This window comes from Cnephaeus nilssonii (assembly GCF_951640355.1).
Source record: "Cnephaeus nilssonii genome assembly, chromosome: 5".
NCBI classification, from domain to species: domain Eukaryota; kingdom Metazoa; phylum Chordata; class Mammalia; order Chiroptera; family Vespertilionidae; genus Cnephaeus; species Cnephaeus nilssonii.
The window spans coordinates 24,728,998-24,746,815 of record NC_137076.1 but is presented as its reverse complement, the minus strand read 5'-3'; the positions used below and the strand labels follow the sequence as shown (position 1 = coordinate 24,746,815).

The 17,818-nt window shown below is 52.9% G+C and overlaps 1 protein-coding gene across 1 annotated transcript; it reads right to left on the bottom strand.

The window, feature by feature from the left end:
- Nucleotides 1-3,094: 3,094 nt before the first annotated feature.
- Nucleotides 3,095-10,402, bottom strand: ELAVL3 (ELAV like RNA binding protein 3; the record flags this gene model as incomplete). Its single annotated transcript, XM_079772417.1, has 6 exons — nt 3,095-3,446; nt 4,819-4,857; nt 5,472-5,697; nt 5,859-6,012; nt 9,846-9,949; nt 10,198-10,402. 6 exons carry the CDS (start codon nt 10,400-10,402, stop codon nt 3,095-3,097), a joined length of 1,080 nt encoding a protein of 359 aa, XP_079628543.1.
- Between the last annotated feature and the right edge of the window lie 7,416 nt (nt 10,403-17,818).

The window sequence follows — 17,818 nt, the reverse complement described above, 5'->3', positions numbered from 1 at the left end:
CTGTGCAACCAGGGCCACTCAGCGCTCTGCCCACCGGCGCACAGACACCCAACCAAGGCTGTAAGATTCTGAACTTTTATTTTCTGGCATGAAAAGTACAAATAATTAAACAATTCCATGTAAAAGTCTGTTACCGCGGCCAGGCCTGTAATCCGGTAATAAATAGTCTAAATGCAACGCAAAGTGTTTTTTTGTCTTTTTTTTTTTTTTTTGCAGTTCTTTATCATCTCCAACATATGGACTCTGTCATGATGCGAACCTTCCGAATAAATAACAGGATGAAGGGAGGGCTTGAGGGGCTGAGCCCCCTCCCCGAGGGCCCTGCCCTGCCCCCGCCCCCAGGGACGTGGAAGACCCCAGGCCCCTCCCCTGGGCCGGCCTCCTGGTAGGGGCCTGGCTGGCTGGGCTGAGTTCTGTTTTAGAAAAAGAAGTGCACTCCCAGTCTGGGGGTAGCAGGGGCCTAGGCCTCAGTGTGGGGGGTTTGTGTGGGGAGGTGCCCTCTCCAGAACCCAGCACCCCCAGGGTGGGGGACAAACCCAGCCCTTATTGCTCACGGATGCCCCCGGCACGCTGCCCACGTGTGCACACGTGTCCCTGCGTGCAGGGAGGGCAGAGGGGAGAAAGCCCCAAGAAACAGAGGGAGAGGGAGGGACCCGCTGGGGGGCCTGCCCTGCTGGAGGGGAGCCGGGAGATCAGGACTTAAAAACCACAAGAATAAATAGGTTCATGTATCAAGAACAAGCTAAGGTTTTCACCAGCTAAATAGGACTGAAAAAATTCTCAAGACGAGCAAAAAGAATCCCATTGAGACCGGACGGCGTTGGCCAAGTGGGGGGCCGCCCCGGAGAGTGCACACGCCCCACCGCTGCCACCGGCTACCGTTACCGTTATTAATAATTATTACTTTAATGATTCCACTTCCCCTTTATAAATAAATTAGGCATAACCACGTCTCAGCAAAACTTAAAGAAACAAAGAGAACATCATGGTTCCTTTAAACTTGCAAACTGGATGAAGGAACAGAAATATACACAAATGTCCTTACAGGGCAACAAGAATAAATAGTTAACATAGCAATAAGTTAAAACTACAAGAAGCTAAATTCGGCAAAAAAGTACAAGAAAGTTAACTGGTGCCAGTTTATGTCTTTTTTTTTTTTTTCTTTTTTAAAATCTCTTCGGTGTGTTTTTTTTTTCTTCCTTTTTTTTTGTTGTTTTTTTTTTCTCTTCTGTTTGTATTTTTTTGTTGCTTTTTAAATTTTTTCTTTTTGTTCCTTGCAGCAGAAGCTCCACAGACGTTTAATAACAAACACCAGGGAGGGTGGGGAGAGAGAGCTGGGCAGTCAGATGGGGCCATGGCCAGACACCAAAGCAGGACACCGGAGAAAGGTCAACTGAATCTAAAATCGGGGTTTGCAATTTTCAGTTCTGACGGGGCCCACTGCGAGGGGTGGGGCTGCAAGGGCTCCCAGGGGCTCCCACCTTGGGCTTCTGTTGGAATTTTTTTTACAAAGAAAGAAAACTAGGGGGATGGAAAGTCCAGACAGAAGCCAGGGCTGGGGCTTGGGATGGGAGCTGTGTCCACTGCCCTCACTCATCGGAAAGATGGAAAAACCCAACAAACTAAAAGGGGTGACAAGTGGATGGGAAGGAAAAGCGGGGCTGGGCCCCTGGGCCTGTCCACACTGGGCCTGAAGGGGAGGCCCTAGGTTGGGGGAGGCTCAGGGCCTGGCCTCGCCCTTGGCCTCATGGGCCAGGGCCTGGGCTGGGGGGAGGCTCAGCCCCAGAGACGGCTCAGCCCCAGGGACAAGGGGTCCTTTGGCCTCAAGTATTGGGGGGTGCTGCCTCCAGCCCACCATGATGCCAAAAGTGAACGAGGTATCGTGTGTCCGGATGCAGGACGCTGTGTGCACGCCTGTGTTCATGGGCGGCACGGACCACTGATGAGCCAGAAGAGAGCTCTGCAGAGACCCCGGGGCAGGGGCGAGGGGGGCTGGGCACCAGGAGGGGCTGGGCGCCTGGGTCCGAGGGAACTGTGGGCGTGTCTGTGTTCCTGGGTGTTGTGTCTGTTGCTGGGTGTCTAGATTTGTGTCTCCAAATGTATGTCTCCACTTTCACGTATTCACGTGAGAGCATGGAAATATTTGCAAGTCCACGGTCCACATTCACCTCTGTCCACATCTGCCTGTGATCACGTTTGTCCCCGTCTGTGTTCGACCGCTGCCACGTTTACATGGCTCCGTCCTCCAGTCCTCCGTGTGTGTCTCCGTGTCTGCGTCTGGCGGTTCCTGTGTGTCGGGGTTGTCTTGCGTCTGTCAGTGCTGTGTGTTCCTGTGGCGTGTGTCTCTGTGTGGCCCCTGGCCCCGGCCCCGAGCCCTGCTTCCCGTCTTTGCCCCAGTTGGTAAACATAACCTGTCAAAATATTATCTTTTTTTTTTTTGTCTTTTTTTTGTGTGTGTGTTTTTTTTTTTCAAGTTCAAGAATCCCCAGTAAAAATTCTCCACGAGGTCTTTTTCCCCTTTTTACAAAAATAGAGTTTTTCTCCCCCTCCCTCCCACCCCCCCTTTTTTTTTCCATTTTGTTTGTTTCCAGCCCCTCACCCTGCTCCTCACAATGCACCGAGGGGGCCAGGATGCCCACAGCCCCCTCATGTTTCGCTTTGTTGGGGATTTTTAAACCTGTCTCCTCCCCCACTCAGGCTCACCTCCGCGGGGGGAGGCCTGGAGGGCCCCAGCACCCGCCCAAAACCACCCTGAGCAGCTGGTTGACGGTTGGGTGGGGGCACATCTCTGCTTTCTTTTCAGCCGAAAAAAGAAACAAAAATCATCTCCATGAACAAAACCAAGACGAGAGAGTGAACAGCCCAGCCTGGGGTAGGGGCAGGAGGACGGGGTGGGGGACCCCAGGCACCCCCCATTCCCCGCAGACCCTCCCAGCCCGAGTGCTCACCCTGTGGCTTCGCAGGGGTGTGGGGCCTCGTGCTGTCCGTGGTCTGCCTGCGCTGTCTCTCTCGGGCCCCTTCTCCCTCTCCCTCTCTCTCTCTCTCTCTCTCTCTCTCTCTGCTGCCCGGGGAGGGTGGGGAGGGCGGCGGTGGCTCAGGCCTTGTGCTGTTTGCTGGTCTTGAAGGACACCTGCAGCACGCGCTCGCCCAGGCGGTAGCCATTGAGGCTGGCGATGGCCATGGCCGCCTCGTCGTAGTTGGTCATGGTGACAAAGCCGAAGCCCTTACACTTGTTGGTGGTGAAGTCGCGGATGACCTTGACGTTGGTGACCGCCCCGAAGGGCCCAAACAGCTGCCACAGCACGCTCTCGTCCGCCTCCGGAGACAGGTTGTACACGAAGATGCACCAGCCAGCGCCCGTGGCACCCCCCGACAGGCCCACGCCCGCCAGGCCGCTCATGCCGTCGATGGCGATGGGCGAGAACCTGGCGATGAGCGACAGGGGACTACTTTGGGGGTCACGCGGGCTCTGCCCTGACCCCCGGCATGCCCCCGACCTGTGACCTCTGATACTGCCATGACCTCTGATGGTGCCTTGACCCTGGGACTCTTGTGAGCCTTGCATTGTCCTGACCCTGCTGTGACCTCCATCTGTAATCTCACCTTCAACCCCATCCCCCACTCTTCACCCTGACCTGTCCCTTCTCCTAACCTCTGATCCTGCCCTGAGCCCTGTACTAATCCTGACCCCATGACCTCTGGCCCTACTTGGTCCTTGGCTCTGTTGACCCTACTTCCCCACACCCCTAGCCACATCTTCCCACCCAACTCCTGCCCTGGCTCCCTCTCTGACCCCATCCTGACCCTGCCATGTTGTCCCCTCTGTCCTGCTGGCCACCCAGAAGGGCAGCGCCGGGAGCCCAGGGGTGATGTAGCCCCTTAAGCGCCTGCCTCCTGCTATTCGGGGCTAAACACAACCATCACCTCCTTCGGAGCCTCCTGAGCCATAAGGAGGCCCCCTCCTGGCTGTTTCCTAGTTAAACTGTGTATTTGCTATCGGCTCCCTCTTCCCTAAAGGGTTTTGTTTTCTGTGGGGCCCCAGCCCAGAACAGGACCTAGTACACAGCGGGCAAGTGGCTCCACGCAACTGGGCGGGGCCGGAGCCTGAGCCATCCAATCGGAGCCTTTGGAACTAACTGCTCACTCCCTCGCCCAGGCCTCGCCCAGGCCATTCCTGCTGCCAGGAACTCGGCTTCCCTGCTATTGCCTCCGATGGCTCGGGCCCCTCTGGGTCCCCATCACCCGTCTGCCCACTCCACCTCCCTGATCACTGTGCACCTGTCTCCTTTCCCACTAGACTGAGATAATCAATAACAGTAACAATAATCTTCAGAGCAGCTACCTTTATTGAGCGCTCACTACGTGCCAAGCACTGTGCTCAATATCATTTCATCTCCGTGGGGACCAGCCGCCAGCCAGGGCCAGGCCTCAGCGTGCGCTCAGGACGCTCACAGGGTCAGGGATGTGGACAATGCCATGGGGCCCTGGGGACCCTCCCCGCCCACAGGGCAGAGGGGCAGATGTGACCCTCAGCAAGGACCGCCGGCAGTGGCAGGTGGAACTCAGGCGGGACGGGAGCTGGGGCGTGGCAGCACTGCCCCCCTGTCCCTGGGCTGCAGAGGCCTGGGCCCAAAGGCTATAGTAGCTCTTAGGCATTTACTGGGCTCCACAGCCCCCAAGTCTAACGGGCGTGCTACTCCCCGACAGCGCAGACACGGCTAAGCTGGCAGTCCGGGGGTGAGGTGGAGGTTCCACCAGGGCAAGGGTCCGAGGAGGGACAGCGAGGGGCTGGGGGCAGTGGGGTGGGGGCACTGTTACCTCTTGACTCCGTAGGCCATGTTGAGTAAGTTGTCCAGCCTGTGGAGCAGAAGGGGTGGTCACGGTGGCCTCCAGGCGCGTCCCCGGCCGTGATGCAGGCCAGGCAGCCTACCCTCCCCGCCCCCACCGCGCAGGCCAGCAGTGCCAGCCCTGCCCCCGCCGCCTGCCCGGCTGGACACCGCCTGGCACGGACCGTGGTCACTCTGGCACCGCCTCTCGCCTGCCCTGCCACATCCTCTCCCTCCCTCTCCCGCGGCTGCCACACCCCGGAGGGCTCAGGTCTCCAGACACGAAGGTTTGATCCCTTCACCACAGGGCGGGGCAGGACCAGTGACCATGCCTCTCCGAGCCTCAGGGTCCCCATCCGTCGACTGGGACAAGACAGGCTGCATTCTCACGGGGCTGCAGTGCAGGATAAAGGCGTGTGCCTGGCACGCAGTACGCGCTCATGAAAAGTGCGTGAGGAAACGGAGGCAGACGGCGGGAGTCCCGTGCCAGAGGGGCAGTTAGAGCCGGACCTGGCAGGTGATTCTACCCTAACGCGGATAATGCCCCTCGGAGTGCCCTGTGCTCCCTGAGGCCCCGGCACGTGGGCCTGTGCTGGGGTCCCTCGCCCTGCAGGCCTGGGGTCTGGGGGTGACGGGGGCGCTCACCGGAAGCGCTGTGTCTGATGGTGCAGGGGGCCTGCATAGCGCCGGGCCGATGACTGGTAAAGGTGCGTCAGCAGGGCCTGCCCCGTCTTCTGACTTGGGTTGTTGGCGAACTTGACCGTGATGGGCTCGGCTGCACCCAGTGGCTTCTGCCCATTCAGTCCTTTGATGGCCTCCTCGGCCTCAATCCTCTTGTCAAAGCGGATGAACCCCACACCCCGAGACACACCTGCCAGGGAGCCAGGGTGTCATGAGGACCCGGCCTCCTCCCACGCGATCCCCTCCTGCTCCCCTCATTCCCGCCCTGCCATTCCCCTTTCTCCGTTTTGGCCGCGCCTCGGTGCCTCCACCCAGCGCCCTCACCAGGTGCACCCTCGCTGGCGACCTGACCTGTGACCTGGTCCACCAGGATTCGGGAAGTGATGATTCGACCGTATTGGGAGAAGAGCTGCTCCATTTCCTTTTGGCTCATGGTCTTGGGGAGCCCGCTGACGTACAGGTTGGCATCCCGAATGGATGCAGAGCTGGGCCTGGCATAGGACACCTGGGGAGGGTCAGGCGACAGGTGTGAGGGGAAGACCCGTTTCACAGGAAGGGAGAGAGAGGCCACGTCAGAACCACCACGGAGTCGCAGAAATGCCTCATCTGTTCACTCAACAAATACCTCGTGAGGAGTCACGGTGGTTGTGGCCACCGGGGCTTGGGGTGGGGGGGGAGGCCTGGCCATGGCCCTGTCTGCATGGTGATGGGGGGACTTGACACCTGAGGAGGTCAAAGGAGCCACACGCCTGGGGTCACGTCTCCCTCAAGACCTCAGGGACTCTTGCACCCCAGTTCACGCCCTCAGGCAGGACGTCCGTCAGCATCAACGCCTCCCACTCCTTTGGAAAGTGGGCTCTTGTGACCCCTTGTTTTCCCAACTGCCCGGGGCCCCTGAGTCGCTCAGGTCTTTAGCCACCAACTCAAACCTGACAACTCGCAAATGTCCGTCCCCAGCACAAATCTGGCCCCTCTCTCCACACCTGTGACACCTGCCTCCAAGCTCCCGACTTCCCCCAACTTGCCGGGGGCTCAGGACCCCGCCTCAGCTATCCTTGACGCCTCTCTGGCTTTTACACCCACGTCTGATCCCCCATCCGTCCTGTTGGCTTTACTTCTCATGACCCAGAATCTGCATACTTCCTCCTACTCTTTTTTTTTTTAATCCTCACCCGAGGACATGCTTTTTAAAAATTGATTTTAGAGTCTGGTTGACGTGACTTGGTGGTTAAGCGCTGACCTAGGAACCAAGAGGTCATGGTTCGATTACAGTCAGGGCTCATCCCCAGTAGGGGATGTGCGAGCAATGATTCTCTCTCATCATTGATGTTTCTATCTCTCTCTCCCTCTCCCTTCCTCTCTGAAATCAATAAAAATAGATTTTTTAAAAAAACTGATTTGAGAGAGAGAGGAAGAAACATCCATCCGAGAGTGAAACATCGATTGGTTGCCTTTTGCATACACCCCAACCGGGGATCGAACCCGCCACTTTTTGGTGTATGGGACGACACTCCAATCAACTGAGCCACCCAGCAGGGCCTTCCTCCCACTTTCATCTCCCCACTTTGGACCGGAACCCACCATTGCTAACCCCAACCAGTACGTAGTCGTCTGCCCTGGTCCCCACTCCCAGCCTCACCTCTCACGGCTGTTCCCCACACAGCAGCCAGAGAGCACGGAGAACATCTGAGCCAGGTCACCTCACTCCTCTGCTCAGAACCACCCATGGTCCCCACGTTCTTCAGAGTTCAAGTCCCTCCCATGGTCCACAAGGCCATATACCACCTCACCGCCAGCCCTCATCTCCACCCACTTCCCCCTTGTGTTCCAGTCACACAGGCCTCATCCTGTTCCCCAAACACCAGGCATGGTCCTGCCTTGTGGCCTTTGCATAGGCTGTTCCCTCTGCCTGGAACTCTCTTCCTTTTTCTTCTTCTCTAGGTCTCAGTTAAAATATCTTCCTCATCCTCTTCCATCTGAATTGGGTCCTACCCACGTTACTTTCTCTCAAAGCACTTCTCTTAGCATTAGACACGTTCTAGTACAAACTCCTTGTGAGTCAGACACATTGGAGCACGGTCATTAGATTCGTGTCATCAATTGGTCCAGCCCAACAATGAAACTCTCTGCAGCTGTTTAAAAAATGGGGGACGTGGATATTGATTTCCCTGAAACAGTGGTGAGTATTGTGAAGTGGAGGAGAGAAAAAGTCCATTTATAGAGCAGCGAGGATTGTGTGACCCCATCTCATTGTGTGTTTATCAATGTCCTGGGAACGTGGACCGAAGGGTCCACCCCCCGTGCTAACAGGGTGACCCATAGCTGGCGGGGGCAGGGAGTGTCATGAGCTCCTCTCCCTTCATTTCTGCCACTATCTATGTTTCTATTCCTTCTAAAATAACCTCTGGGAAGGTAGGAATCATTGTCAAGGGTCTGGTTTTTGTTTGGGGCTGTGAATTGTGAGGGCATGCTACTTCATTAGCTAATTTAAAAACTAACAAAATGAATGAACTGGGCTGGGGTGGGGCATTCTAATGAATTGTGCACACCTGGGGTTCTCCAGAAAAAACAAACAAACAATCATCCTGGCCAGTGTGGCTCAGTTGGTTGGGTGTCATCCCGTCCACCTAAAGGTTGCAGGCTCGATCCCCAGTTGGGGGCGTGCAGGAGGCAGCCGATCAATGTTCCACTCTTGCATCACCGTTTCTCTCTCTCTCCCTTCCACTCTCTCTAAAAAAAGCCAGTCAATCAATCAAAAATCTTTTTAAAAAAAAGGAAACACATCCGCTGCTATTATTTCTGTAATGATAATTAAAAATCACGCTATGAATTTTACAATTTTTTCTCTCCTCACCACAGGTCTGTGAACTTTGAGGGGTGAGGACAGGTTGAGGACTTGTTGATGGGTTGAAGTTGGTGGTGACCAGAAGAGGGGTCTGAGCTCCTGGTTTGGCGACATCTGAGGAACAGAGTAGGTCCTTCCATCATGTGAGCTAACCTGCGCCCCCTCCCCTCCCCCACTCACTAGGATGGTGCCTGGCACACAGTGGGTGGCTAGAATTATTTTGGGCAGAATCTGCCGGAACACATAGGGCTGACCATACAACACAGCCATTCTGGCAGACAGACAGACAGACAGACAGAAACACACCACACACGGCCAGTGTGCTAGCCAATGCACAGGCAGGCGGGTAACAGAAGGCCTCGGCCACCTTGTGTCAACGCTGGGGATCTTGGATAAGGATAGTAAGAGTTGCACACGCCTGTCATACACCGCGCAAGCCTACAACATCACACATGTTCCACCCCGAGTGGGGCACAGGTAGACATAACCACACTTTACTGTGACATACAAACACTCCATCACAGCCAGACACACCCAGGAGGCCCCACCAGGTCACAGCCGGAGTCGCAGTGCGTGACAAAGTGCCTGTCAAATAGAAAACGTCCCACAGACGCAGTAACACACCCGAAGTCTGTAATAGCTGGGCCTATGTGACAACACCCACTCACATCGCCACGGTGTCCAACAAACACCGTCTCACAGAGGGTCACACACACACAGGGTCTTACAGCTCATTCCTAGAGTCCACCCTCATGCTTGGGGGCTTCGGGGTTCAGATGGCCAAGAGAGAGCCATTAGGTCACAACCTTGCCCCACCCCAGGGAGAGGAAGATTCCCACACCTCTGTTCCTATGGCGAACTGGGGGCCAGATGGGTGCCCCACGGGCCCACCTTCCTCCAGGGTTCAGGAGCAGATTTGTGGGGTGGAGCCCAGACACTCCAGGCAACCTAGAGAGAGGGGTTGCCATGGCAACCCCGCCCCCCCCCCCCCCCAGGGAACTTGGGCTCCCAGGGTCCCAGCTGCAGCTGCTGAGAGGGGAGGTCGTGGGGGGAGGGGCATTGCACAAAGGTGGAGGAGTGGCCCACCCCTAATCCCGCCCTCCCAGACCCTAATTAGGCTCCAGATGGCAGATGGATCCCCACCCTTCCCCCATTTCCCTAACAAAGGCAGGGAGGGGGCTGCCCACTGGACCCCTGTCACTCTCTCCCAGTACCAGTTGGAGGGTACCTCCGTGAACCTCCACAGAATGTGGAGGCTAATATTCTCCCCATTGACACGTGCGGAAACTGAGGTTCAGAGAGGCAAAGGCATTGGCCCCCGGGCTGGCTAACCAGAGGCCTTGGGGGGAGATTTAAACCCGTCGGGGGGTGAGCGGGGGAGAAGGATGGATGGCAGAGCAGGGGTGCTCCTGGTGATAAGGGGACATGGGGACAGTCGGGATGGGCACTGACGGGGCAGGGAGACAGGCAGCACGGGGAACAAGGGCACCCACCTTGATGGTCTTTGTCTGTAGTTTGAGGCCGTTGAGGGTGTTGATGGCTTTGTCTGCGTCGTTGGGGTCAGAGTAGTTCACAAACCCGTAGCCGAGGCTCTGCCCTGTGTGCAGGACCAGGTCGATGACCCACCTCCCTGGACCTGCCAGGATCCTCCCTGACCCAGGTGTGAGAGGCTGACCACCCCCTTCTCGTCCACCTGCCCTTATCGTCCCCAAGACACCCCACCTGAGGCTGCACCTTGCTTCTAATCACACCTCAGAAACCTCCAGAGTACCACCTGGCCCCATCACACCTGTCCTCGCGGCTACCACCTCCCCTGTCCACCTCCCCACCTGCCAGAAGCCACACCTGTGATCTTGTCCCGAACCAACTTGCAGGACTCAATGTCACCAATGCTGCCGAAGAGACTCTTGAACTCATCCTGGGTCATGTTCTGGGGCAGGTAGTTGACGATGAGGTTGGTTTTGCTGTCGTCAGTGGCTCCGTTTGTACCAAGGAGTGGCCCATTGGGCAGGGCCGGGCCGGCCGGGCCCCCTGCCACCTGAGACTCCATGGCCCCGAGTATCTGCTGGAGACAACAGGCCACACCCACTCACGGCACAGTCCCCAGGAGACCAGGGGAGTGAGGAGGGGGTCGGTGGTGATGGATCACTCATATCTGCTATGGGCTTGAACAAGGGGAGAGGACGTCACATTATTCTAATAACCCTGAGCATTGAGCAAAGCACTTAACATATGATTTTACTGTGAAAAAATTTCATATATAAATGCCATATATGGCTTTGTATATGTTTCCCTGTTTGTCTAAAACCAACCTGTTTTTTCATAATAATATAATGAACACTTTTTTTAAAATCCTCACCCGAGGATATTTTTCCATTGATTTTTTTTCTTTATTGATTAAGGTATTACATATGTGTCCTTATCGCCCCATTATCCTCCCCCCCAATCCATTGATTTTTAGAGAGAGGGAAAGACAGAGTGAAATATCAATGTGAGAGAAACACATTGATTGGTTGCCTCCTGCATGCGCCCTGACCAGGGCCTGGGCTGGGGAGGAGCCTGCAACCAAGGTAATGGCCTTGACCAGAATCAAACCCTGGACCCTTCGGTCTGCAGGCCAATGCTCTCTCCACTGAGCCAAACCAGCCAGGGCTATAATGACCACATTTGTCTTCAGAATAAGAAATATAACATTTTTGTTAGCTTTGCAGCCCTTTCTCATAAGTTCCTCCCGGCCCAGGTACTGTCCTTCTCCCACCAAAGGTAATTCCTATCCCAAATGTGTTGACATTTTGTGCATGAATTTCCCACTAGGCATTTACACCCACAGTTTTTCCTATTTTTTTAAAAGCTTTAAAAATACATTTTTTATTAATTTTAAAGAGAGGATGGAAGAGGGAGAGAGGGAGAGGAATGGAGAGAGAGCATCGATGTGAGAGACAAACATTAATCCACTGCCTCCTGCATCATGCATCCTGACCAACAATGGAACCAGGGACCCTTCGGTGCACTGGATGACACTGAGCCACACCAGCCAGGGCACCCCCAGTTTTTCCACTAAGCTTTAGAATATATATATATATATATATATATATATATATATATATATATATATATATATATATAGTTATTGATTTCAGAGAGGAAGAGAGAGGGAGAGAGAAAGATAGGAACATTAATGAGGGAATCATTGATTGGCTGTCTCCTGCAGGTCCCCCTATTGGAGATGGAGCCTGCAACCCGGACATGTGCCCTGACTGGGAATCCGTGACCTCCTAGTTCCGTGGTCGGCAAACTGCAGCTCGCGAGCCACATGCGGCTCTTTGACCCCTTGAGTGTGGCTCTTCCACAAAATACCACGGCCTGGGCGAGTCTATTTTGAAGAAGTGGCGTTAGAAGAAGTTTAAGTTTAAAAAATTCGGCTCTCAAAAGAAATGTCAATCGTTGTACTGTTGATATTTGGCTCTGACTAATGAGTTTGCCGACCACGGTCCTAGTTCATAGGTCGACGCTCAAACACTGAGCCATGCCAGCTGGGATAAGCTTTTTTAAAAAAAGTATAAACATAACACCTGCAAACAATGACAGTTTATCTCCAGTCTCTATCTGTTATTTATTTTTCTTGTCTTAGTGCAGGGGTTACAATGTGATATCTTCTTTGTTTCTGATTTTAAAGGAAATGTTTTAAACATTGCACAGCTAACTATGACCTTTCTGTAGGTTTTTTGTAAATGGCCTTTATCAGGTTAAGAATGTTTAATTTAAAAAAGAAATGTTTAATTTTTTTCCTACTATCCAAACAATATATGTTTTTAAATATAATGGATGTTAAATTTTATTAAATGTTCTTTTCCTACATCTATTTTTTAAATTGAGATATAATTGACATATAACATTATATTAGTTTCAGGCATACAACATAATGACTTAATATTTGTATATATTGAAAAATGATCACCACAATAAGTCCAGTTAACATCCATCACCATCCATAGCTACAAATTTTGTTTTGTTTTTTTGTGATGAGAACTTTTAATACCTACTCTCTTAACAACTTTAAAATATATTCTACATCTATTTTATATCTAAGGCCCACATCAAGAACTTTAAAGCCACATCTGGGCACAGAAGGAAAGAGTGCTGGGTTGATTGGTCTTGTCTGTGATGCTGGATTGATTGGTATTGTCTGTGATGGGCATGGGGAGGTAAAGCAGCCAGCATTTCCGTAGGTCTTCTCTTACAGCGTGCTGGGTAAATAGGTTGCCCTCCCCGGAAAACTCAGGTAGAATGGTAGGGTCTTTCTAGATGGAATTTAAAAAGATTTGAAGCCACATCCAGTTTCAGCAAGGAAGACAATTGTGATCGATTAGCAATGTCTGCTGTGGCCATAGAATTAGAAACAGTCCACAGGTACACATCATCTCAGTCATCCCTGACTCCAAATACAATACTGTAATTGTTCCCAGATGGCATTCCCTCTGTGCCAGGCAAAGAGCACAGCCCTCTGCAGGCAGTTTTTCTTTTCTTATTCACAAGTGCCCTAAAAAAGAGGAGGATTTTATTCCCTCTGCTTAACATGTTATGGATTAAACGCTTGTGTTCCCCCCTCCCCACCCCCCCATTCATATGTTGAAACGGTAACCCCCAAGGTGATATTTAGAGGTGGGGCCTTTGAGAGGTAATTAGGTCATGAAGATGGAGCCTTTGTGAACGGGATTTGTTTGTTACACAAAGGGACAGGAGAGAGATGACTTCTCTCTACACCATGTGAGGACACAGCAAGACAGTTGTCTGCAAACCAGCAGGCACCTTGAAACTGGACCACCCAGCCTCCAGAACTAGGAGGAATAAATGTTTGTTGTTTAAGCCACACAGTTTATGACATGTTTTTATAGCGATCTGAGCTAAGACAACAGATAAAGAAAGTGAGCGTCACTCTAGCTGGTTTGGCTCAGTGGATAGAGCGTCGGTCTGCGGACTCAAGGGTCCCAGGTTCGATTCCGGTCAAGGGCATATGCCCAGGTTGCGGGCTCGATCCCCAGTAGGGGTGTGTGTGAGTGTGTGTGTGTGTGTGTGTGTGTGTGTGTGTGTGTGCTCGAAGGAAGTACCCAATCAATGATTCCCTCTCATCATTGATGTTCCTTTTTTTTTTTTTTTAATATATTTTATTGATTTTTTTACAGAGAGGAAGAGAGAGGGACAGAGAGTTAGAAACATCGATGATAGAGAAACATCGATCAGCTGCCTCCTGCACACCCCCTACTGGGGATGTGCCCGCAACCAAGGTACATGCCCTTGACCGGAATCGAACCCGGGACCTTTCAGTCCGCAGGCTGATGCTCTATCCACTGAGCCAAACCGGTTTCGGCTCATCATTGATGTTTCTATCTCTCTCTTCCTCTCCCTTCCTCTCTGAAATCAATAAAAATATATTTTAAAAAAAGAAAGAAAGTGAGCATCAGTGATGTTTGGGAAATTACCACAGACCACGCAGCCTGTAAGTGATGGAGCAGGGGTTTTTGCACATGAGCTTTTCTGATCCAGAGTCTGTGTTTCCAAATCCCACTGCCAGCCCAGCCCTGGCTCTAACATTTCCCAGCTGCTTCCTCAGGTAATGCCACTTACTGCTTCTGGGCCTCTGCTCCACTTGGCCCAAAACTTCCAATTACCGTCCCAGGGGCTGGGGGAAGGCTCTAAAGCCACCTGTGAGTGCGGCTCGAAAGCATTCTGGGGTCAGTTAGCCATGTCTGCCATCCACGCCTCACGATCCTGCTATTAATAATCGTCCTGCTCCATTGAGCATCTACCATGTGTTAAGCACTGTGTGCTGTGCTTCAAGGCATTACTTCACTTATTTCTCGCAACCATTCTTTCCCTTTATTGATTTTTAGAGAGAGAGGAAGGCAGAGGGATAGAGACAGAAACATCAATCCCATGATACCAACAATTAGATGGTGAAAGCCTGGGACAGGGTGTGGGGATGGGCTGGAAAGTGTTAATGTGGGGGGGGGGGGGGAGGAGGGAGATGTATGTAATACGTTCAACAATAAAGATTTTAAAAAAGATAAAGAAACATCGATTGGCTGCCTCCTGCACACCCCCTACTGGGGATCCAGCCTGCAACCCCCGGCATGTGCCCCGACCTGGAATCAAACCAGTGACCTCCTGGTTCATGGGTCGACGCTTAACCGCTGAGCCAGGCTCTCTCAACAATTTTAAAAGACAGCAACACATTCTCCATTTTACAAGCGAGGAAGCTGAGCTCAGAGGTATTGAGTGATATAAATGGGGGACTCCATTTCAAACTTCCTTGTGTTAGACTTCAGAGAGGAATGGAGAGCAAGAGAGAGATAGAAACATCAATGATGAGAGAGAGTCATAGATCAGCTGCCTCCTGCACGTCCCACACTGGGGATTGAGCCGGCAACCCAGGCATGTGCCCTGACCCGGAATCAAACCGTAACCTCCTGGTTCATAGGTCGACGCTCAACCACCGGGCCACGCCAGCCAGGCTTCAGAGCTGTTTTTAATGATTGTGGCCAATCCAGAGGGGCGGCTCTGCCACCTGGGAGCTGTGTGTCCTCAGGGATCATCTTAGCTCTTCTTTGGGCCCCTCCTTCCTTTCCCGTGGATTCTTATGATTACTGGTAAGAGGGTGGCACAGACAAAGCCGGTTTGGCTCAGTGGATAGAGCGTCGGTCTGTGGACTGAAAGGTCCCAGGTTCAATTCCGGTCAAGGGCATGTACATTGGTTGCGGGCACATCCCCGGTGGGGGGTGTGCAGGAGGCAGCTGATCGATGTTTCACTCTCAACCATGTTTCTAGCTCTCTATCCCTCTCCCTTTCTCTCTGTAAAAAAACAATAAAATATATTAAAAAAAAAAAAGGGTGGCACAGAGGACCAAGCCCCCTGCAACTCCAGTGGGCTGGGATTGGCTGCCTGGAGGATTATTCTGAAGCCACATCCGGGCTGAACAGGAGCACACACTGGGGTGATTAGCGAGGTCTGCCATAGGCACCTCCAGTAAAGCAGTAACGCACACTCCATGGACCGCGTCCCATCTCCTAACATTAACACGTTACAAATAACACGCCATGTACTGAGTGCCTGTTGTGTGCCAGACAAATTCTTTGTGAGAATACCCACGCCATTCTCCCAGTGTTGAATGTTAGGGGACTCTCTCCTTTTAACAGATGAGGAAACCGTGTCAACGAAGGGAAAGGATTGGTATGAGGTTGGACAGCAGGCAAATGATGGACCAAGAATTCCAATCCAGGATTTGAACTCCAGAGCCCACTTTCCTAATGAAAAGGCCAAAAATAGTAAAAATAACAACAGTAAAGTGAAGCTGAGCACCCACTCTATGCCACGCCCCGGGCATCATTACATATAAATTCACTGTGTAGGCTGAGTTTACTACTCATTCAATTCAACAAATATTTCCTGGGTGCCACCATGTGCCAGCTGCTGGCTTCCCCTCCTCACGGTGTGTCCTCTGACACTCACATTGCCTCTCTGGACCTCTGTCCCTCCACTAAAGGAACGGAAGTCCCCGTGTCTGGAGATAAGATTCTGAATTCCTGCCCAGGCTCAGTGAGACAGGGTTCTGCAATCAGTTGGTAGTGTCTACGGGAGCCAGAGGAGCATTCGGCAGTACATGGCCCTGTTTCAGGACATCCCAGGTTCCAGCTTTGGAACCCCTACTATGTGCCTGGCACAGAACAACTGCAAAGTTTTCACTGACTTCCCAACCACACAGAAAGCAGGAAATATTGTCTCTGCTTCTCCAGATGGAGAAACAAGGGACAGAGGGACCTATAACTTGCCCAGGGTGACTGGGGGTGGTGGTGATACAGTCAGGTTTGACTCCTAATCTGATAACCCCAAAGCCTACTGGGTTACAGATTCCCCCCACCCCAAATGCTGTACTCAACGTGGAGGGGATTTAGAGGTGATTGGGGCCCTGGCCTGTGTGGCTCAGTTGGTTGGAGTGTCGTCCTGTACTCCAAAAGGAGGCGGGTTTGACTCCTGGTCAGGGAACATACCCAGGTTGCAGGTTCGATCCCCAGTCAGGGTGCATGCAGGAGGCAAACAATCAATGTTTCTCTCTCACTTTGATCACTCTCTCCCTCCCTCACTCTAAAATCAATTTATTTATTTATATTTTTTTCTAAAATCAATTTTAAAAATAGGTGATTGGGTGATTTCTACTCTGGATCTTGAGCCTCAGCCTGTGAATCTCACATCTCCCTCCCTCTGTGCCCGGGCTTAGTGGGATCAGTGTCACCTGCGTTTCCTCCATGGCTGAGCCGGCTAAGCCGCTAATGGGGATCAGATTGGTGGTGGTCACACCCACCCTGCTCCAGTCCGCAGCAAATGTATGGCCTGATGTGACATGGGAATCACAGGGACCTCGGAGCACTGTTCCAGGTCGGGAGGCGGGAGGGGGAATTAAAAGAGGGAGGGGGGCCTTGGATGGAGAGGCAGATGCCCACTGGGAGCAATGGAACCTTCCTCTCTCCAGCTCTTCCTCTGGGGATCTCTTCCTCTTTTTCTCTCTCCTTTCCCCTCCTCTGTTCACCTCTCCTCTCTGAACCACTCTGTCTCCCCATCCCTCTCTCTCAATCTTTCTCCAACTCTTTTGCACCATTGCACATATATCTGACATACATATTATGCAATGAACACACCTGCGGTCAGTTGCTGTGTAGACTCTCCAGTGTCTGACCCCCTTGGCCCCAGCTGCACCCCTGGGCCTCAGTCACAGTGACAGATGCTTGGATACCGGTGACAATAGGGCATTGAGTGGCTATGCATGGTGAGGCTGAGCCACCACGTGGTGCTAACTGAGCCTCCCACTTCTGGGCCTTTCTCCCTCCATGCAGGGCCCTCACTGTCCTGCCAGCCTGTCCCTATGGTGGGTCTCGGCCTGAGTGCCCTCGATTGGAGTAAACAAGCCTCCAAGGCCCTCCTGTGACCTCTGACCACACCCTCTCCTCTTTGTGCATCAGTTTCCCTTTTTCAAAAGAGGGGACAGATCAGAGGAGAATGGATGGATGTAGGGGTTCTGAGGGTCCTCAGGAAGCCACATTCACTTTCCTGAACTTGGGTGAGCAGTGTGAGGCCCAGAGAGGGGAAGGAGTTGGCTTGAGGTCACACAGCAGGAAAGTGTGGCCTCTCCAGCCTTATTTCTCAGAGCCAGGTGGGCGGGCCCCAGGGTCCAGGGGGGAGTGCTGAGCATCCCCCCACCCACTGTGCTGGCCAGGACTGAAAGAGGCCCAGGCACACACACACACCCATATACACAGCACACACACAGAACCGAGAGGCTGGAAGGGCGGAAGAAGGCCAGGGCGCTGGGACCAGACAAAGGACGCGCGGCAGCACGGGGAGCAGAGTGGCTCCACGGGGGCGGAGGTGGAGTCGGGGTTGGGCTAGAACTGGCCAGCCCCGCCCCCGGGAGAC